General features: G+C 35.9%; 1 protein-coding gene across 15 annotated transcripts in view; it reads right to left on the bottom strand.

Annotated features, from left to right (window-relative positions):
• The window catches only part of EPB41 (erythrocyte membrane protein band 4.1), a 138,391-nt gene that overhangs the window by 23,973 nt on the left and 91,829 nt on the right, over positions 1–22,589 (bottom strand). For 4 of the 15 annotated variants that reach the window (XM_081146167.1, XM_081146171.1, XM_081146160.1 and 1 more), the window contains exons 11-15: positions 21,580–21,752; positions 17,819–18,024; positions 13,152–13,214; positions 8,391–8,567; positions 6,397–6,447 (exon numbers count right to left, since the gene is read on the bottom strand). In XM_081146167.1, coding sequence (XP_081002293.1) covers positions 6,397–6,447; positions 8,391–8,567; positions 13,152–13,214; positions 17,819–18,024; positions 21,580–21,752 — 670 coding nt within the window. Of the gene's footprint in view, positions 1–4,988; positions 5,097–6,396; positions 6,448–8,390; positions 8,568–13,151; positions 13,215–14,189; positions 14,232–14,395; positions 14,453–17,818; positions 18,025–21,579; positions 21,753–22,589 lie in introns of all 15 variants that reach the window. The other 11 variants (XM_081146169.1, XM_081146159.1, XM_081146157.1 and 8 more) reach the window with 5 other exon arrangements.

The following is a 22,589-nucleotide window of genomic DNA, read 5'->3' as shown; positions in this document are numbered from 1 at the left end:
GATCTAAATAAATCCCAGTGCCTGTGTTATCTATGAAGAAGATGGGATTTCCAGGAACTTCAAAATGTTCTTTTAGAGAAGACAAGTCAATGGGTAGGGACATAAAACTAAATAAACCACAGAGAAGCAACCTCTGGGCAGTAGAGCCAGAAAGAGAAAGAGTTGATAAAGCAAGGAAAGCTAGAAAAAGCAGGGAAGAAAGCAGAAGGGCAACTAGGGGGAAGACTGGGACAGAGCTGGATATAAGATAGTAAGTTATCTGAGGGTAATAACTGTGACTAATTCCAGCATGAGAGTTACTTTAACTATATAAAGAGCTGATAATGTGGAAGATAGAAAATTCTTTAGAATGCCTACATTCAGGACCAAGAAGTGGAAGCTATGAGAAAACAGATTTTGACTTAACATAAGAATGACTTATATACAAAAATCAGAGATGTCCAAAGATGTAATGTGCTGTATCTTAGGACATATTTAAACACAAGTTCGGAGACCACCTGGCCTCTAAATTGCTAAATGATACTGTACAGTAGAGTCAAGAATTGTAAGGGAGAGGAGAGTTAGAACCTAAAATTCTAATAATGCTGCCTCTTAACATCCCTGCAATTCATTACCCTAGTGGGCGATGAATAAATGAATGGACAGCAGTGACCATGTTTTCCTGTAATTTTTATTCTCTGTATTTTGTTGAGATAGGATCCTACACACATGAAAACTCTTTTTAAAGAGACAAAAGAGAAAACAAAACTAAACTGCATCCTTTGTTGCTTTGGAGGACCCACAAAGATAGCTGGGACTCTATGCTTCCTCCTCCCCTTAGTCTCTGAAAAGTTAGATTTAGTCTATTATTTACCCCAACAGAATTAAGACTATGAATAAAGGGGAGGGTGCCCTCTAGGATATCAATCACAAAAGATGAGAAAAGCACTCCTAAAGCATACATTTCCTCAACTATCTGTCACTTATACATTTAGTTAGGTTATTATTAAAGTTATTTAGCTTTTAGTCTATAGTTCCTATCTATGGGGGTAATCAACTACTTTCTCTTCTTTTTGTCTTTTAAGTTCTAGTATGATAGAAATTTATGAAGTGAAATACTCCATGAATTTGTAACTGTTGGTCATAGCCACCCCTCTTCCTCCTCCAGCCTAACTTCACATGGCTTCTTCACTGTAACAACCATACCTTCTTAACCATTTCAGGAGCCCATTCCTAAGTCTGCACCGATGGTTTCTTTTTTGCGTCATTCCTGTTGCAGTACAGAGATCCTAAGGCGTGAGGGGTACAGCAGGAGAAGGGAGAGCAGACTTACTGATCCTATCCTCTGCAGTGTAGAGGAAGATTGGGATTTTGTAATTTCTATGAAGAATAAAAAGGAAGGAAACTCTGTAGAGAAGTTCAGTACATCTTTACTATACTCAGTACCCTTGGCAAAAACAAGCAACAGTGAGAAAACATCTCATATTATTTTTGAATCTTAGGGATTCCGTGATCACTGAGTAAAGCCCAAATATAAGTTTTGATTGGTAATGTCTTCTAAAAAATAACCAAACCTCTAATGCCTAGTGTGTCCTCTAGGCTTATCTGTAGGAAGTATTACAGAAGTGAGTTAGGAATGTAGGAGAAAGTCAACTAACTTATAGTCACAGAAATTTCAGAGTAAAATTTATAATATTAATTAATTAAAAGAAGTGTACTAGGATCTAGGATCATCTGGAAATCTAATCCACAGATAAGCCCAGTCTAATGTTAGTAAACAGAGTCAGCATCTTTTCTCTTCAAAACTTTTACCAAAGATGTAAACAAGTAGTAAAATTGGCCCATGCAAACTGAATCTCCTTAATACTCTAAGTATTAGCATCAGAAAATGGCTAAAAGATAGGTCCAAAATATTGATGCTGGCTTTATTTACAAGTACGGCCCACTCTAAGTATACTGTAAGGATAAGATGAATAGTTTAAGAATATACTGAATTTGGAAAGACATTTTTAACTTTAGTAGTTTTAAGTGCTTGTTCAAATACCAATAAGGAGTAGATGAAAATACACAGCTACTTCATTGCTTACTTTCCTATAAAAACTTTCAAGAAGTTGATGCATGTTTGTTTCTTAGTTTCCATCTTCCTGGTCCCCAAAAGACCAAGAATTCAACCATAACCAGAGCTTCTGGTACCTGGAACATGTTACAGATTTGTACTCATGAGGTAGGTTTGTCTCTGCATTACTAGGTGGAAATCTGGGCACCAGGTAAGTAAGTGAACTTCTCAGTGACCCTAGAAATAATTAATAACAAAACTAAGGCAAAGCTCAAGACATTTTACTGGTCTGTATTAATAACATTAGCCCAAATAGTTTTTACTTAACCTGCCATTAAGAAACTGCACCAGGGTAAAATCAATACACAGTTATTTGGATCTGTCTCTGGTATTGAGAATGGAATGAGGTATGAGAAGGAAACCAAACTATTTACAGCTTCATGTTACCAGTATCACCAGCATTAACTTTAGGTAATACAAAGCTGTAATGTCCAATATTTTCCCTCTGATAATTGTGGTGGGTGTATCTTTTGAGCCCACACTGGCCAGCTTAGTCCAATACAAACAAAGGCTTGTCCCTTTTCCTCCAACATCAGTAAGGATCTGTGAGGCTCCTGCTGCCCTTGAAAAAACTGAAAAGTATTGTTGGCTTACACTAGACTTTTAATGAACTTGGAATAACTGCAAATACAAAGGGAAACAAAATTCAAGGTGAAGTTTGCAATAATAAAGCCCGACCTGAGCGTCAACCCATGAACCAAGGCGTCCTCAGTTTGATTCCCCGTCAGGGCACATGACCGGGTTGTGGGCTCGATCCCCAGTAGGGGGCGTGCAGGAGGCAGCAGATCAATGACTCATTGATGTTTCTCTCTCTCTATCCCTCTTCCTTCCTCTCTCTCTCTAAAATCAATAAAAACATGTATTTTTAAAACAATCTGTGTATAGGAATGAAAACTGGAAGTATAATCTGAAACAGTTATAGAAGTACCAATAAAATTCTAAGATTATTTCCTTTTTAGTTCCTTGAAAAAAGAATTTAAACCAATGCTATAGTTTTGTTTATTTCATAAGGAAAGCTCTTGTAAGTCTATTTCACAGATAAAGCTGAGTATTTATGATCACCTTCTAGGTTAGAGAATAGTTTTGCAATATTTCAGGTTGACTTGAGGTTTCTTTTTCTTTTTATGAGTGAATCAATAAATATGCTTAATTATAAAATATTTCTGTAAACAGACATAGCCTATGACATGAAAGATACACACTCATACCAGATTTTTAAATTTAAGCCGCTCTTTGCTTCTTTTCACTACTTTTTTTTTTTTTGAAAACCTATAATGACAGAATAGAAGTTTTCAGGAATACCAGAGAATTATTTCTGCATGTCCACGGAGACAATAAAGTAATAGTGGTGAATGCTGAAGGACAAAAGATTCTTGGCTTTACTGTTCTTTTTTTGCTCTAAGAAGCCGTCATCTTAAAAACAGTCTTGTTTAGCAGTTTCATCAACTGAAAAGCATTAAGTAGTAAAACAAAGTACAATAATCTCAGTTTGATGACCCTATGAACTCAGATTTCTAAACAAATATTTGAGACATTAACCAAATCATCCATATTGGTACATTCAAGTGCCATAAAAAGCAAGCTACATGCAAGAGTTCATTAATAGAGGTAAAAAAATAACAGGTTAGGCATCCGAGTTGTGTTGTGAAGAGAGACCACGCTTATATTTACTTCAGGAAAGCCTTAAAAATCAACATGCAAACAGAGGGCACACACTTGTCACGATAGAACTTTACAGCCCACAAGGCCATCAATTAAAAACAATTGATTTCAACACAAATGTAAGAACATACATGTCTAAAGTATATCAGGAAAACAAAATATATCAATATATATTTTAAGCTTACCATATGGCTAAATATTGCTTTTAGCAATATGATTACTTAAGTCATAAAGAAGTAACACAGTATTTTAATTCAGAAGACGGTATGTTTATGTATAGATCTTGAATAAATTTGTATTCCAGGACTTTTAAAGATGGGCAGAGTAGTCTGGGAAATTCAGTCCTGGCTGGAGGCTAAGGGACACCAGCACCATTTTCCTTAAACCATCAACGTTTTATTTGTGAAAAGACAACATTTAACCTTTGCAGATCTGTTCTCTACACCAGGCAGGATAAAGTTGTTTGTCCCTGTACATCTCAGAAATATACATTAAGAAGGCCACAGAAGTCAAAAGCCCTTTTTCAAAAAGGGCCTTTGTATATACTGGTTTGATATCTCGAGAAAAGGAGTAATTTTGGATTCACAGATTAAAATGTGTCATTTTAAGGCTTTTGAAAGGTTAGCAAGTTGAATTTTTTTTCTTAACCTACAGAGCCTGTGCCACACAAATGACTATAGAAGATTAGGAAAATATTCCATTGAATGTTTCTACAGAGTATCTTGCTTTGTGTGAGACAGAGAGGAGGACATAGCAACAACAGACAATTAAAACATGCGGGATAAAAGAGCAAAAGCTTTTGGAGAAAGTACCAACCTGCCACATGCTTAAATCTGATTTGTCTAAACTTGCTCACTTCAGTGAGGAAAGCTGGCTTAGGCAATCCACTCCTACAACTTTGTACCCCATGGCACATATTCTACAAAGAGTAACATTTTATTGACAGAAAAATGATCACAAGAGCTCCCCTAGGACAGTGAACTATCAAGATCGGAGGGCATCATACGGGAGATAACACAGTAGAAGCCAACGACAAAAGTTCAACAGTTTTAGTCTTGACATGTCAGGTGAGCACCCTGTTTTCCGATCACAGAAAGACCAACCACCAAACAGCCAATGCAAGAACCACGAGAAAAGACATCATGAAAGGAATACGAGGAGATGGAAAAGTACTAGAGTAGAGGTGGCACTTTTTGAAAGACTTGTGATCCTCAGGGATTGGAATAGAAACCTTGGGAAGAATTTCTTCATTTTCTTGCTGGGGCAAAGCTCTTTCAGTAGATCTCTCTTGCCTTTTAATTTTCTCTTCATCCTGCACTAACAGAGCACGTTCCTGTGTCTGCTTTCACGGTAGAAGATCAAGAAAGACAGAGAAAGATGAACAAAATGACAGATGGAAAATGCTTAAAAATGATACTTGGGGATGTGCAAAGGATTTCGGAAGATCTTTTGGACACTCTATTTTACTTTACTTTGACAATTTATCCCAGCAAAGTTTTTATAACACAGTACTCAATAGATAACTTTTTTGAATGAATGAACACTAGAAGTCCAGAAAGTTCAAGGAATCAATGGACTTCCTTATAGTATTTATTCCTCCTTCGAAGATATTCACAAAAGAATTTTGGGTCGTTTTTCATTGCTTTGGTGCTGCCAATTTCTCTTAGATCAATTGGGCAAAGCTAATAATGAAGCATTCTTTTTGCCATCAGAAAAGATACCTTATTACAAATAGAATGGTAGAATATGAATTTATCCTCATATCTCTTCATATAGATTTTAAGAATCATTCAACATGGCAATTAGCTTTTGCTCAAGGGAATAAAAACCTTAATCCTATACATTTTAAAGATTGCAAAGAAAAAATGTATAAAAGTTTATATGTGCCTCCAAAAACCCCACAAACAAAAGTCCCACAAGTCTTAATTGTAAACTTCCTTCCCCTCTCTTTTGGAATTGTGATGAAAACTAACAATAATGAACACCACAAAGGTTTACACATCACATTAAGCAAACACTTTTGACACTTTTAAGGAAAGTTATCTTTTTACAATTGTACAATTGTGAAGTCCCCCCCACACACACAATTTCTGTCCTCTGCCATCCAGTCAAGACACATATTATCTATGAAAGGAAAAACTTGGCTCTAAGTTCTCTCAGCTGAGCCAGCCTTCTTGGATCAGTTTGAAAATTCGACACTGGTTCTTTGCACACCCCTAAGTGATATGTATCAGGGAGAAAGTAGCTGGGGGACTGGTCAGCAAAAAAGAAAATAGGAAAAGAAAGGATGCAAAATTATAATAATGATTTTTAAAAGAAAATAAAGGGGTGAAGAAAGACAACATAAAAAGAACAGGGTACAATTAAATTCATTTTCTCTCTGAATACATATTTACATCTGCATGCAGCTTTTCAAACAGCCATGCGCCAACATAAGCAAATTGAAAGCTGCAAAAGCTGCAGCAGTGGAAATGTTATGTGTTAGGTCAAAAGGCGGTGGGTGTGAATTTACTAGTATAGCCAAAAGAAAAGAAAAAATTACTCAGCAGCTGCTGTTCGATTCTGGGGGGATTATCTGCTTAGTGCCATGACAAGAGCAAACTGTGGTTGAGAAGCACAAGTCGTAACAGCAGCTTTACCTCTGGCCCACCAACCTTTCTTTCCGAGGGAAGGATAGAGGTTTTCTTCACCTGGTCATACACAAATTATATAAAATTCAGTTGCTTTGCAACAGCAATGCTGTCAAAGGTAGAAGAGGTATCCCCAGAGAACAGAAATACTGTCCTAATTATTAAAGAAACAGTAAGATATGCCAGAAAGTGGAATTATCCTATATAAACTATTATCACAGTACAGTCTTATTTATTCCACTATTCATTTAGAGGGTAATATAAAGAAGCATAAAGCTAAAGCTGCTCAAGCATCCCCACTGACCTAATTTAATTTATAAACAGTCACTTCTTTAAAGTCCACAGAATGACATAGACATTCCCCAAACTGCCCTGAGATGGTTTCTGAAGGCTTTCTGTTAAGCTATAACATATTTTCTGGAAATGGAGACTGATTCAAATTTATCCAAGAGAATACTGTTACTTTTCCAAAGTAGCTGAGCATCTTTTATTATTTTCACAGAGTCAAAAAGAAAACTTCTAGAAAATATGCAGATACCAGGAGATAGAGTAACAGATCATTTTCTCCACGAGAAAAAAGTCAGTTTAGGGGATATTCGCTAGATTTAGAAAACAAAACTAATGTCCGTGTATATCAGGGCATGGAGGCCGAGAGGACAGTGAATAGGTACAACTGCATCCTATCATCCCTGGTAACTCTATTTAGCGGCCCATCACTCAGGAATTCTCCACCCTTACTCAGTAAAACAGATTTGACTCAATTTAGAGAATCATTAGCCAATTTTAATCACATTTTTAAAAATATAAAAAGTATCCTTTGTCAACCAACTTTTATTATCTTCTCCAATTCCAGAAACTAAATAAGTTGGATAGTTTATCATAAATTCTGATATATCAGTTTACTTTTCTTAACTAGAATCGCTATTGCTTTTGGGGGAAAACAACATATAATTTAAAAATCATTACAGCCCGGCCGGGCGTGGTTCAGTGATTGAGCATTGACCTAGGATCCAGGAGATCTGGGTTTGATTTCTGGTCAGGGCACATGCCCGGGTTGCAGGCTAGGCAGCTGATCAATGACTCTCTCATCATTGATGTTTTTGTCTCTCTCTCTCCCCCTTCCTTTCCTCTCTGAAATCAATAAAGATATGTTTAAAATAATAATAATAATAATAAATAAAAATAAAAATCATTACAATCATTCATTGAGTCACTGTGGCTATTTATATAAATATTTAGCCTGATTGGCTAAAGATTAAGTAAAGAATTTTTGAATCTATGCTCAAGATAACTTTTAAGACATTTTCATTACACAGATTCATTTGTTTAGGTGTAGAATTTCTACAATAGATAATGAGAATAATAATTAAAGAACAGTCCCTGAAAAGTATCTCTGGTTTCCTCTAATTGTGACTATATTATAAAACAGTGTATTAGAAGTTTGATATTACTCATAAAGATAAAATAAATCATCAATAGTTTTTCTAAAATTGAAATACAATCATTAATACTTGGTATTCTGCATTCTCTGGCTTAGGGGCCTCCTAGGTTTATTATATAATTGTGGTCAACCATTCCAGACATTTCTAAGTTGTGCAAATGTTCAAATAAAGTTTCTAAAAAATGCTTATTCCTTTCCAATTTTGACCTTACTAAATTTAGTAAACTCTCTGGTCCTTGAAGGCAGAGTTTGAACATAAAGTTCCGTTGGCTTATGGTCAATATGTAAACACACACTAGCCAGAAGCATGCAGCTAGAAAGAGAGTACTCAGACCCTAATCATCTACTGGTAGTTCTAAGTGGCTCCCATAATTAGACTGGGTAGCCCATATGACTTAAAAAAACAAGTGTTTGATTATGAATGCTTTAAAGCTGCAATGAACTGGTGAGGCACCAAAGCTAAATTTTAACTCTAAACTTTCTCTCAGATACAGAATATGAATATACAAAAACATTTATTTCACTCATTCTCATAGTAAGGGCACATGGACAAAGTACTCACTCCTTCTCCTGTGGGGATTTGGCCATTGATGTTAAGTGTTCGGAATGGGGAGTGAGTGGATAAGCGTTTATCCCATTCACTAGGCCGTGGCTCTGGTACAGACTCCATGAAGTTCTTTTTCAGCTCACTGATGCTGGCATGATGTTTTTTGATCTCTTCTTGACTTTTGTCTAAATCCTATAGTTGAAAGGGCAAAGGTGCAAAACAATAAATACTCAGAAAAAAAAGATAACAAGGGAAGCCCATCACAAACTATGGGCACTGGTAGAAAATACACCACATCCAGGGATACAAATAAATAACTAATCCATAAGTTGCATTCAAACTGTAAATATACAACATGGTATAATTCCTTGCTTTAAAAAAAAACACCCACAAAACTAGGTGCTTTTCTTGGAAGCAGTGAAGCATCATAACCCCATAGCTCTTAGCAGTTATATAACCCATAAGGAGCTCACTCAATTTTACAACCCTTCTTCCCATTATGACACAGTGCCAGATCTCCAGTTCCTCATCCCAAGAAGGAAATCCCACAACTCAATTAGACTCAGCTTGACATAAACTGATTCAGGCTCAGCTCAGGCAGGATGGAGATAGCAATAGACAAGGAGAAACTGTTAAATGAAGGACATGGTGAAAGATTCAGCTTCCATCACTGGCTGCCTCGCATTGGTGAGGTTGCAACTGTACAGTATCCCTCCATTTCTACTAGAGATAGTTTTGCTTCCCTATTAATTTAGTGGCTGTTGGTTTTTGGTAAACATGAGTAGTCCTTTCTTGATATAAGAATTTATTACTGGTATATAAGTGTCGAATCACTATGTTGTACACCTGAAACTAATATAATATTGTATATCAACTATAATTAAAAAAAAAAAAGACATTTCTCTGGGAGAAAGTGATTGGCTCCAAGATTACAAAAATAAACAAACAAACAAAAAAACTGAAATTCCTGGTTCGAGCCTCCAGAGCAGGTTGTTACTATCTCTGAATAATTACTCAGGGATATGTAATATAACGGCTTTTTCTCTTTGCCAATACTATTCACACAAACTAAAAGGCCTATGCTTTCCAGCCTCTGACAGCTTCACTTCATCCCTTAGTACAAGATAGGGACTTTCTTCTACTAACCTTCAATGAATCGAGATGATTTAACAAGAGTTCATCAAATAGCTTATATACCTTCTTGACGATTTAAAATACCTCAACTGTTCCAGCAGATGTGCATACTGGACAACTAGGGGTAAGATCTTAAGGGGCATATTCTAGAGAGAAATGATCAAAACTAAAGTCAATAAAGCTAGAAATAATAAGAAATATTTAGGCTTATGTAACAGGAAGCATATAACAATTTTCAAAAGGGAGACTTTGCCAGAAATAATCTGAGAAATACAACTTGAAGACAAAAACTCAAATGTTCTTTGTCTAAAATACTTCTCTGAAAAAAACTAAAAAAAATCTATGCTTGAGATCAAAATATATGGGAGCCCGTCACTTGATGACTACTAAAAATTCTGTGTTTATTATATATCAAGGCAGCTCAGTATCCAAGAAAAGCATAACACTAAATATATCTCCTAATATGCCATGTGAATTTTGGGATTAGCTTTGTTGTTTTTTTCTTTTTGACTCTGTGGGGAACAGCCTCATTTTGGAGAGAAAAAAAAATTGGAACTCATTTAAATAAAAAAATTTGTTTAAAAAGTTTTTTCTGGAGCTATTTAGGCTTTAACTAAATTAAATTTTCTTTCAAAAGCAATGTCAAAGGGAAAATAGTGAAAACAGCATAGGAAAAAAGAATAAGTGAGGCACATGACACAATTTTGATTCTGAAGATATTCATTCAGGAAATTCATTTACTAGTCTAGTCTTTATTTTTGCAAGAATGAATCATGTATATTTGCTTTGCGATCATTCAAAGAGAAAACTAACCCCAAAAGGGCAATCCTGTAGCTCCCCCATAGGGCTATCTCTTGCTTTCTGGGGTGAAGTGTGAGTATAGCTCATGAACATGGGCTTCGCCATAGGGAAACAACAGTTTGCACTTTTGTTCTAGCTGAAAGCAAGAAAAGCATGTTTACTAGCTAAAAAAAGGGCACGAACAAGCTCAGTTAGACTCAGTAGGTAGGCTGAGCAACTGAGGCCCAGCAGGCATGAAAGGCCCTGTGACCCAGCTTCTGCCTGGAAATTAAATCTGCTTGGGCCAGGACCAACTTAACCGTTTTGGGAGAGTTAAGAGGTGAATGGAGCGAAACAAAAATAAGTGAGAGATGCTATGGTAAAACCATAACTCTCTAGGTTAGCCTTTTAACATGAGAGATCTGTTACTCGTCTTGCCTAGCTTTTCTCTGGCTTAGAACCTGAGAAAATAAGTGTTTCAATAACATCAGCAGCTTCTGAGAGAGCTTTCTCCATCCTTCTTAGCTGGCTCTGTTGGAAACCTGTGGGGGCACAGAGTAAAATTAAGATCTCAAAGGGACCTGTTCCAAATAGAATTTGTCACAGACACTTGTTACAGGTTCCCTCTGGGGGATGGAGGAGGAGGCAGTACATCTAAAAATGAGCTCGACCTTATTTGTGCCAGAACAAAGCATTAGTGGGGGTGGGGTAGGAGTAGGGGAAGGAGGGATGCTTAAAAAAACCTGGTAGAGTGACAGATAATTTGAGAGAACTTCCTTAGGAGAAAAAAACCCACCCCAAACTTTTACAATACCTAGAGAATGATGGTTAGCCGAATTACTTTGGCTGTTTTCAGATTAGACACTTTTTGATGCCTATCATATTATAATTTTAGCAGCAATCAAACCAAACACTTCATTAAATATAAAATATTCTCAAAAGGTAGTTAGTAGTTTTAATTTTCAAACACACACTTATTAGAAATCCCCTCTCATGGCTGTCAATGAAATGCTGGGGGAAAACACATCACACACAGGGACTTTATGAGTCCAGAAGCCATAACACACCTCATGAAACAAATGACAAATATATGATTGGTACTGCAGGTTCCAGTTAAGAGGAAGCACTAACAATGGACTAGCCAAGAAATAGGCATGTTTGGAATTGGGAGACGTTCTATTGCTGTGTTCAAGGAGATCAACTGACATCTGTTATTTTTCCTAATCTCAAAAGAGAAACCATTCAGGTCTAGTTTCAGTTATAGGCTAAAGCAAAGAGATCTAGTTGCCACATTTGAAATATGTTGGAAAACCTCATGCTACATGAGGTAAATGGATGTAGAGCACTTGATAGTGTGCCCACCACACAGTACATGATTAATGAGGGCTGGTCATAACCTGTGTTACTTTCATCGAAGTACCTTATACATAGCAGGCACTCAAAATATATGTTTTGATAAAGAATAAGATGAGCTTACGTAATTATTAGAGACCATTATATTAAATCAGAGATCTATCTAAAAGTTTCTTCAAACTTCCAGATTAATAGTATTGACCACATTTAATATTCATTCATCATCTTTCAAGTCTCAACTAAAATGTCTCTTCACAGAGAATTTTCCTGTCCATCTTATTCAGAGTAGATCCCTTTTATTAGCACAGCAGCATATGGTTTATTTCCTTCATCACTTTTATAACAACTTGTAATCATTTTATTACTATTTGTTTACTCATTTACTGTTTCCTCTCCACTTCCCCACACTGTAAGCTTAAGGGCAGATAACATGTTTACCATCTTCCTATATATTTATATTTCCTTTAGAGCTAAGTTAAATCCCCAATACCAGAGTCTGTACTCGCTTCCTTTGCTGTCTTGAGTGGAACTGTAAAATAATTTGGTCATCAACTTTAATATGAGTTTTTTGATGTTTAAACTAACATAGCCTCAGTTTTTTGTCCACACAGAATAATTCCAGTTTCCTTAATTTTTCCTCAGAGTTCCTTGCATCTTCTAATTAGTTTTATATTTCTCTATCCAATATGGAGCCCCAAAATAGATAAAGTAGACAACATAACTCTGGTAAAAATCTCACCAATGTGGAATATAATGGGAAAACGACCTTACAATTCCTATAGCAGACATTATATTGCTATTTCTTAATGGGGGAAAAAAAAAGTAGTTTAATAGAGTTAGACAGGCCCTACCTCAAACCCTAGCTTTACCAATTTACCAGCTCTGTGACCATAGGGAAATTACTTAACTCCTCTAAGCCTCAATTTTCTCATCTTTAAAATAATAATCTCATACCCACACACCTGTTTTTATGATTAAACTATCTTATGTCATACTAACTACTCATTAAATGCTATGCTCCCTTCTTTCCTTCCTGTATCTTACTTACTTTCCCCCTGAATGTCCTCCTGTCATTTTCTGGTATCCCCAAAATTTTAAGCCCATTTTGAATTGTGATAATTTCTTTTACTTTTCCACACTCAATTCAGAAGATAAAAAATTTGATGCTTGGGACATATAGCAGTTTATACTCTTGGAAAATTCAAGGAATTTTTTAAACAGTGATGTAGAATTTTCTAAAAGTGGGTAAAACAATGGCACCACAAGAAGCAAAGGTAGTCCCAATCATATATTTTTTAGGTAAGTATGAGAGATGGAAACTAAAAAGAGTCAGGTGAGATGGTTATATATCTTCATGTTTACCAACATGCAAAAGCATTTTAAACCTAAAATTCTCCCATGCAATGGCATGCAAAACCAAACGCAGCACAGAAAGAAGAAAGGGGCATCAGCAAAGAATGCAGAAAGTTACAGGCAACCAACTGAAATAAACTTCAAGTTCATACAAACCTCCAACATTAAATTGCTATGTCTGATATAAATGTTTTCACCATCTAGTCTCTCTCTCTTTTTCTGTGAAAATGAAAGAGGGGAAAACAGAAAAGCATAAAAAATTAAAACATTGTTCTTGCGGGAAAAAAACTGCAAATTGGCAAACCAAAAATTATTTCAAATTAAATGTCCACAGCACAGCATATGCCAACATGAAATGGTCACAGAAACACAAGGACACACAGAGAACACAATTACCACTGGAAAATGGATGACCTTGTTCATGAACGATGAAGGATGTGATGATGTTATTTAAACAGACAGTGCTCCTGGCTTCATTGGCTTCTTATATAATAAGTTGTTTTATTTTAATTTTTGAAATTGAGCTGTTTGAGGGGTTATCTTAAAATTCATGATTTTAAGAAACTTTGAAACTCCATGTTCCATGGAGTAGAGAAATACTTTAAAACATTATGTAGGTTTTTTTTTGACATATTTCATACATAGTAATATTGCAGTATGTACATCTCTAATACTTCTCATAAGAAAGATCTATGGGCATTTTATATACGATCATTCAATATTATATTCAGTAGAAACTGATTCATCCCACTCTGTAGTTGGGAATAAAGAGGCACAGAGCAGCCAAATCCAAAGTTATTAACAATACTGGGAGATGCTATGATGGTTTCCATAATAAATATGTATAAAATACTGTTGATTTCAAGAATATGGTGCTATTGTGAAATATTTCTTACAAAGTTTAATAAGGATAGGTTTGGCCTTTACTAATTATTCCACTGTGTTTCAGAAGCTATTTTCCTACTGGAAAGTTTATTTTAATGAAATTTTTCAATATATACTATAGGATTATAATGTCTTTTGTATGTATATGTGTGTGCATATATGCATATATATACATATATCTCTGCTATTTTAAAGTAATTTCTGATTAAGAGAAATCAATGAAAAGAATGGACCACTGTCTTTTTAATGCACTGTAAAGTCAGCATGGGTGATGCTAATGCAGTTCTGTGAAAATGAAAAAAGGCTAACCTTCCTCATTCTTATCAGATCTTCAGTTTTTTCTGCAAGCTTCTGTTTTGCCATTATTAAAAAAAGAAAGAAAAATGATAAAATATTGGCTCACTGAAGTTTGTTAGAACCTTCATTTGAATTTTTATTTTTAAGGAGAGGGTAGTGGGGAGAAAAAAAAATTGAGGAGGGAAGGGAAAAGGAACAAGCGGCCTACTGGCACAAACCTGTGTTTGGTCACCATTTGAGGTGGGTACTGTGACCTCGATGTGGGTTTTTTCCACCTACATTTAAGAAATAAAGTGGTAAAAACATTTTAGGTTAGTAGGTTTCTATGAATAGCATTGCTTCCAAAAAAGCCACATCTTTAAGCTGGTTGTGAAATAAGCTGATACGTAATCATCACGATGCAGCATTAGGGGGTGTAACAGGGAAGGACATTACTCTCAAGAGCAACCTGTTAGTTCACCATCACATCGTCAAGGCTGAAGAGGTAATATAGACAGCCAAATGAGCAAAAAAGAAAATCAAGGTAATTGTCCTACTGATGAAGAAAACATTTTATACTTATTTATAAAAAAAAGTACTTATTAAAAATAATAATTAGGTTTAAATAAGCCACATGTTTTTGTTTTGCTTTTTGATGATCTAGAAGTACCTTAAATAACATTTTAAAACAAATTTACAAGTGAAGATATCAATGTATGACATACATGATAGTTAGAAACAAAAAGAAAAACTTTGTAGTTAAAGCACACATATAATAAACTACATATAACACCAAGCAGGTACAAAACATTTTGTTAGTTGACCAATACATTTAAGGAGGTAGTTTTACCCTCGAATTTATTAGACAACAAAACATCAAAATAAACTTAATCCAAACTGTTACTGATGCATGCAATTATTACAAAGGCTGGTTTATAAATAAGCACATACAGGGCTCAGCTGCAATATTCAACACACTGTAATCTCCTCTCTAGGCAGTTGGAGCCCATGTGTTTGGTGAATGGGTAAGATTCATCCTTAATACTAGTAAGAGAATAAGTAAGGCCTCCTGCCTCACTTTGAAATACCTTTAGTAATAGTCATTTTATATACCCCAAATGGAGTAAGTATAAGTGAAAAAACAAAAACAAAACTAGACAGACTATTAAGAGGAAATATAATAAAATGAGAATGCCTAATGCACTAGATATCTCAAAATTAGAAAACTGTTTTTATTATGGGTCAACTCAATCACTTTGTATCATTAACTTCTTTATAGAACCAAATCAATCAGTGATTTTGCATACTCTTTTTAGTCACACTTGGCAGCATTACTTCGGAGTACAATGTCATTGTGCTGTTTTCTCTAGGACTGAATGTGAAGAACATAAGATAATACCAAACCTTGTGACCCCGTCAAATCAGAAGCACATCCAGCAATAGCATTTTCAACTACCAGGGATAATTAATTAACAATTTGGGTCAGTTCTACTCTAAATTCCAGTATACTGGCTGTGTGGCCATTAGAAAATTATTTCAACTCTCTGAGTTTAAGTTTTTTATTGATAAAGTGGGAATAATATCTTCATAGGAGTTGTGAATGCTTAGCAAATTGTAGCTTTTAATTATTTTGTATCGTTTAAATTACTTGTGTAAATAAATAATGACTTTTTCTTAGCAATCCAATAACAAGAAATTGAGAGTCTCTACTTCAGTCTAAGAATGGAGGCCAAGTAGCAACAGCAGTTCTGTGTATGCCCCTACATAGAATCTTAAATGAGATAAAGATGTGCACACCTGCAAAACAGGTCTTGTCAAATGGCTCAAGATGCCAAAAAGCTCTCTATCTGGCACCAAATTAGTGTTAGATAATTAAATTTACACAGTTATAAGGCTACTTTATTACTATTATTGCTTTATATAATATATATGGTTCAGGTAAAGTCCATAATTATTTTCTACCTGCTACAAATAAAATCAACTCAGAGTCATCCTTAATTCTGTTACTACTATTACGGTAATAGGTGGTTATCAGAGGGGGCTTTCAGTCAGTCTGATTTTAATACAAGTATCTCAAAACAAGATTATACAGAATTAATTGGCAAGAAGACCCCCTACAGGTGCTTAAATAGGAGTATATACCAGAAAGTGCTCTCTCCACTCTGCTGAGGTCCCAAGAGCAAAAGGAACCTTTCTTGAAGATACTTGTGTCTGCTTATAGGCTAAAGAACAAGTATGTTAGCAGAGAGCCAAAGGAATCTTAGCCACTCAAAAAGATTCCCTTGCCAACTCCAGTAATCCAACACTTTCCAGTTAGTGTAACAGTCAGAGGTGCCAGGTGAGATAACCAACATTAAACTGGGGTAGTCTAACATTAAATAGGCACTGTTGCCCAGCCGGGTGTGGCTCAGTGGTTGAGAGTCGACCTAGGATCCAGGCGATCAGGGTTCGATGCCCAATCAGGGCACATGCCTGGGTTGTGGGCTCTATCAGTGACTCTCTCATCATTGATGTTTCTATCTCTCTCTCTCCCTCTCCTTTCCTCTCTCTGAAATCAATAAAGATATATTTTTTTAAAAAAAGGTCCTGTTAACACGGAACTGGATGACTAACGTCATGCACATTTGGCTAGGTACAAAAATGCAAACACCCACCATTCATTCAGGTGTTTTTTTCTCTCTGGAATCAAGTTGGTCTCAAAGGACAGTAAAAACTGTATGTCATATTGAACAGTTTCTTTTTAATATCGTCAAAACAGAGCCAGATTGGCCTCTGCTCCACAGATAAACCAGATGTTGAACCGGCTCCAAAAGAACAGGATTAATCCATCTGCCAAGGTGAGAGCACTTACTAAGGTCTTATATGGTCCTAGATTTCTAAACAGACATATGAAAACGTCATTTTTCTTATAAAGACTGTGTCTATTAATTCCTGTTGTCAACAGTGAGACTTGTATTTACTTCAATAAATCTGAACTAGTGCCTCAACTCCGTCACCGTTTAAATGTGTTTAAAAAGCTCATCAACACATAAAAGACTGGTCCAGTTACTGTTACTCCTGGGAAATCGGCTAATTAAACTGGTAATTTTTCAACAAGGTTCAGTGACTACGGACACAGTCAACTCAGAACTGTAAGCAAGTCAGTAGTATAACCTCTTCCACATAATGGATCTTCCCCTTTTTGCAAAGATACTTAAGGCTTAAACAACCACATAGATGTACTTTACGTAATACTTGGATATTTTCTGGCTACGTTGCATACATATCCAACTTAGGGAAATCAAATTATATTTTCATCATACTAGCATAGCTTACTCTTAAAAAGGAATGTGGAGATTCCTTCTGGATGAGTAAAACTTATTTTTAAAAGCAGACTATCACAGTGTTGTCATGTTTTATAGACTTTTTTTTTTTTTTTAGATAAAACTTGGGTAAAAGTTGGGTCACGTGAATACTTCTGGGATAGATTATAGTCTTCATGACATAATTCTGTGAAAGCATTTTACAGGTTCATGGGAGATACCTTCTTTCAGAAAGAATAATGAAGAAATAGCTTCGTTAGGATTCTGTAAGAATCAATGCTTTGAAAGCCTTCATGGTCAAGGAGTTAACACCTCTAAATCAGAAAGCAAATTCGCCAGATACCTGGTCTTAGGACATACCTTCCACACTTCTGTGGGCTCTGGCTCAGCTTGCTCAGATGGTACTTCTTCCTTTTTCACTTCAACCTTCACTGTTTCCTTCTGTGCTTTAGAAACTGCTGTTTTTTTGACAGATGCACCTGGCACACTGCCTTCTGCGTCCTGACTCTGAGCAATGGCTGGTGCAGAAGTGGGCCGAGGACTTCGGTCTGTGGAATCAACAGCCGCTGTTATGTTAAAAAAGGAAAAGAGAAGAACAAGTGAAGTCAAGAGTCACTGTACCACCTCAAAGTCACTAGGTGACCACATGAGTGCTACAATGTCAAGTGGGCTATCACACAGAAGGTACAGAAATAAATCATTGGCAATGCTCTGCCAGGCAATTAACTGATGGCAATAAGAAAAAACTAAAATATGCTGGTGATCATGTTCGTGATGGCAGTCGGGGTGGAGGCGTTGACATCAAAATAAGAAAAGAATTAAAAACTCATGTTATTAAAAAGTTACCAAGATTGTATAACCTTGTTATCTGTTTGTTCGTTTTAAGAACATGGAAGGGGAAAAGAGGGTTAAGTAAATCTTATTTCTTCCATGAAACCTTTTTGAAATAAAGATCTATTCATTTATAGGTAACTTCAGGAACCTAAAAATATACTCTAGGAAAAAGGATTAAGTTTGATTTCTTCTGTGAATCCTCCTTGGAATGATTATGAAATAAGTTGATAAGTGGATCTTTTAAGACATGTAGACTTTTGATGCTGTTCAAGGGTAAATCTTTGAACCAAACACTTTCCTTTTTAATAACTCATTTGATTAAAATAATTATGAATTCAAAATCTTTGGCTGTTAGTCCTTTAAAAACAATACCCCTCAACCTTTTGAGTTCTGTCCTACCATCTCCTCGCGTCCTATCAATTTGTATTACAATTCCTATTCTCTAATATATTTAGGGCATCAGTTCTCAACCAGGGGTACTTTTTGCCTCCCGCAGAACACATGGCAATGTCTGGAGACATTTTTGGTTGTTACAACTGGGAAGAGAAGTGGAAGGGGGTACTGGCATCCAGTGTGTACAGGCCAAAGTTGCTGAGGTTAACAAGCCTGTTAGAGAGACTATTCAATGTAGGTTTATGACAAAAGATTGAACTTTTCACAGATTTTTGGTTCAGATTATTTGGTATCTAAGGTTCAGATTGCTTACTTCAAAACAATCACACTCATGATTTTTATCGTCCTTCTTCCAGGGACTAAAAGAAAACATCTATACATTTTGTAGTGTGTTTCCACATGATTTAATATTTCTGATAACAATTCACCCTTCCATGTACTGAGACTTTTAAATTTTAATTATTTTGCATGAAAACCTATACAATTTTTATTACACACATTCCTGCCTTCTTAAACTGAGTATATGGAACTTAACTTATCCTGATAAATTTAGATTTTTAAACAGCAAGGATTAGGTAAAACAAAGAAATTCCATGAATCAGAACAGATAAAAAATTGAAATTCACAGCTACTTCATACAGATAACACCAAGAAAGAAATGCTCATAACCCTATAATGATCTCTAGGGGAAGAAATCATTCTTCAGAGGATGCACAGGAAAAACAGCAGGCACACAAGAATCTACTTTATTTTTCAATGAAAACTCTGTGCCCTGTTGCAAGTCCCTGCTACTCACCAGTGCTCTAAGCCAGTCAATGCAAGAATGGCAGATGGCAGACCAAATCTAACAACACAGGGGAATGTGACAAAATATTTTGCTCACAGTTGTGTTAAAGTATCATTATACATGTGTATTCACACCTCCTCTCAAAGAATTAATTCAACTCTGACTGGCATCACAGAAACATAGCCCATGCTTTCACCATGTGTTATTTTGCCACTTGCGCTTGGTTTTAATCCAATACTAATATTGCAGAGCCAAATGATTTACGTCTTCAGCATTCCTAGTGCTGGCCATCTGTACTGCATGTGGAAAAGTAGGTATAACTGTGGAAACTGGCAGATAGAGACAGAGGCAGAAAGTTGCATCATTTGTAAAATGTGGAAGATATTAACTCTACAGGATAGCTGGGGATGGCATATTCAATGGCTATAAAAATACTTTATAAACCCTAAATATTAATAACTTCTAATGTGTTTGCATTTCTTTTGTTATGGGTAAATATTATTTCAAGAGCATGTGGGGGGAAATTAATTATGTATACATGGATATGCAATTCAAGTGAAAGATATAACCTGGGAGCCCTGGAGAGAAACAAATTTCTTTCCTCTTCTAAATAAGAAAACTACAAACTATGAATCACAACAGAGAATCATGGTAGTGACTGTGGTTGCTGAGCTATAATTCACACACAATACAGTTCACTCATTTAGAGTGCATAATTTAATGTTTTTAGTATAGTCACAGTGTTGAAGGTAGTAAATACTTTTTAAAATGTTTTGGCTCTTCAGTTTTATGAATTCATTTGTTAACTATTACAAGATTTTGATGTATATATAGAAAACACTTAACCTGAAAATTTCAATTATTACCCATTTCTAAAGAGTGCTGATAATCTTATGAGCCCATTAATTCCAGTATTGTATTGCTCCCGTCTGACAACAGAAAGTTAAACATTTATGTATTAGAGCAATAAAGAGTAAAACTCAAAACCATCATGTTGAGTAAAAGGCGACTTAAATTCCAGTTCTAGCTCTATAACTTACTAGCACAACTTCTGCTAGTATAGTACAGGTAAAACAGGTATGCAATGGATCAGTGGTTCCATTACCAGAGGGACCCCACATGAATCATCTGTGAATCTTAAAAAACAAAACAAAACCCTGATTCTCGGGTTCACCACAAACAGATAAGATATCTAAGGGTGAGGCTTGGACATTTGTTTTAAAGCTCCGAAAATGACAGATGTATTCCCCTGGCAAGAATCACTGCAACCACTACTCACAGAATGGATGAACTTCCTGGTTGTGTGACCCTAGCAAGTTATATAACTTTTTTTTGTGCCCTAGTTTCCTCATGAGTAAAACAAGAATTCCTAAATGCTTCTTGGTACTAAATGGTTGTAGGTACTAAATAGGAAAAAGTGGAAATGACTTGAAAAGCAAAAAAGGCAACAAAAATATGTTGAAGAATCCTTGTCATCATTATTAACTATCCTTGTAATTTAACAGTCTATTGTATAAACTGGGATCTGAACCAGTTTTGTTTCTTCAGCTAGTGACGCAGATGCTCTGAGCAGCAGATATAGCAATACCCTACTTTGGTTACTGCCTTCTGAACTTTCACTTATTTTTAGCGGCATAAAGAACTGAATATGGCTTGTTACTTCATTTCAGTAATGCTCTCAAATTCTTGAGACTAACTTAGAAAAATTCAGACAGATCTGTCAGAATACACAGTCACGAAACTTATTTATTTCCTCACTATTTTACTTAAACAAAATTTGGAGACTCCAATAATAGGACTTTTTCTGCATATAATTGCCACATGACAAATGATCTAAACTTTTTAACTGATTGCTCTAGTGAGGCAGACCCTTTTCCTCTTTTCTATTTGAGAAAATAACTACTTAAAAACATTCAAAAGGGCCCTGGCCAGGTGGCTCCTTTGGAACACTGTCCTGTACACCAAAAGGTTGCAGGTTCAATTCCCTGCCAGGGCACATACCTCGTTGCAGGTTCGATCTTTAATTTGGCTCTCTTATAGATACCTTTACTTCCATTATCTTTCTCTAAAGAGTTAGGTTCATAGGAAATCAAAATTCAATACAAACCTCCATCAAGGCTCCGGGATGCCCGTTTGCTTGCTGTACGCTCAAAGTGTGGCGCAGGCCTATCAATCAGAGCACTAGCTTGCCTGGTCTGAGCTTGAGTTCGGCCACTGTATCGAAATTTGGATCCCAGTGCAAGAAATTTGCTTTTAGGAATGGTGTCTGTAGATGTCAGTCTGAGGGGAAAAAAGCCATAATGATCATATATTACATATTTTATCTCACTCTAATGAGACTGTGAGATTAAAGACAAAACCTAGATTTTTTAAAGTTTCAAAATTCTCAAAGTTTCCTTATAGCTACTAAGACAGATTTCACATCAAGCAATCATTATTTTAATTCTATGTCATTTCTCCAAGCAACATGTATAATTTACTTGTGGCCTATATTAATAATAGTATTTATATCTCTACAGGTAGGCCTTACGGTCTTCAAAACACTTTTATAGCACTGTAATATTTTCACTACATCCCCATAATATTGTCATCATTTTATAGATACAAGAAACTGAACCTCAAAAAAGAAGTTTCTTGCTTAAGGTGACATAGCTGTTAAGAGGTTGGGCAGTAACAGAGTCCAAGTCTGAGCTCTTTTTCCACTCTAATAGAATAATTTTGTCAAATGCATTCCAAACTCAATTAATGCCTGGTAACCTATCTAATAGGTTATTTGGTGTATTTTCAACTCAGTTAGGAACCCCATCTTCTTATGCAGTACCCTGTGCTCTATTTGTCACAGCATTTACTACACTGAATTGAAATAATTTGTGCTGGTCTCCATTTATTCATCTTTGTGTTTCCACTTCTGGCATAGCCCTGGCATGAATTTGGCACTCAATAAATGTTTGGCCGCCCCGGGCATGGCTCAGCAGTTGAGCATCGACCTAGGATCCAGGAGATCGGGGTTCGATTCCCTGTCAGGGCACATGCCTAGGTTGCGGGCTCGATCCCCAGTCAGGGGTGTGCAGGAGGCAGCCGATCAATGACTCTCTTATCATTGATGTTTCTGTCTCT

Source organism: Miniopterus schreibersii (assembly GCF_964146895.1).
Source record: "Miniopterus schreibersii genome assembly, chromosome: 8".
In the NCBI taxonomy this organism is placed as follows: Eukaryota; Metazoa; Chordata; class Mammalia; order Chiroptera; family Miniopteridae; genus Miniopterus; species Miniopterus schreibersii.
This window is presented reverse-complemented; position numbering and strand designations above follow the sequence as displayed.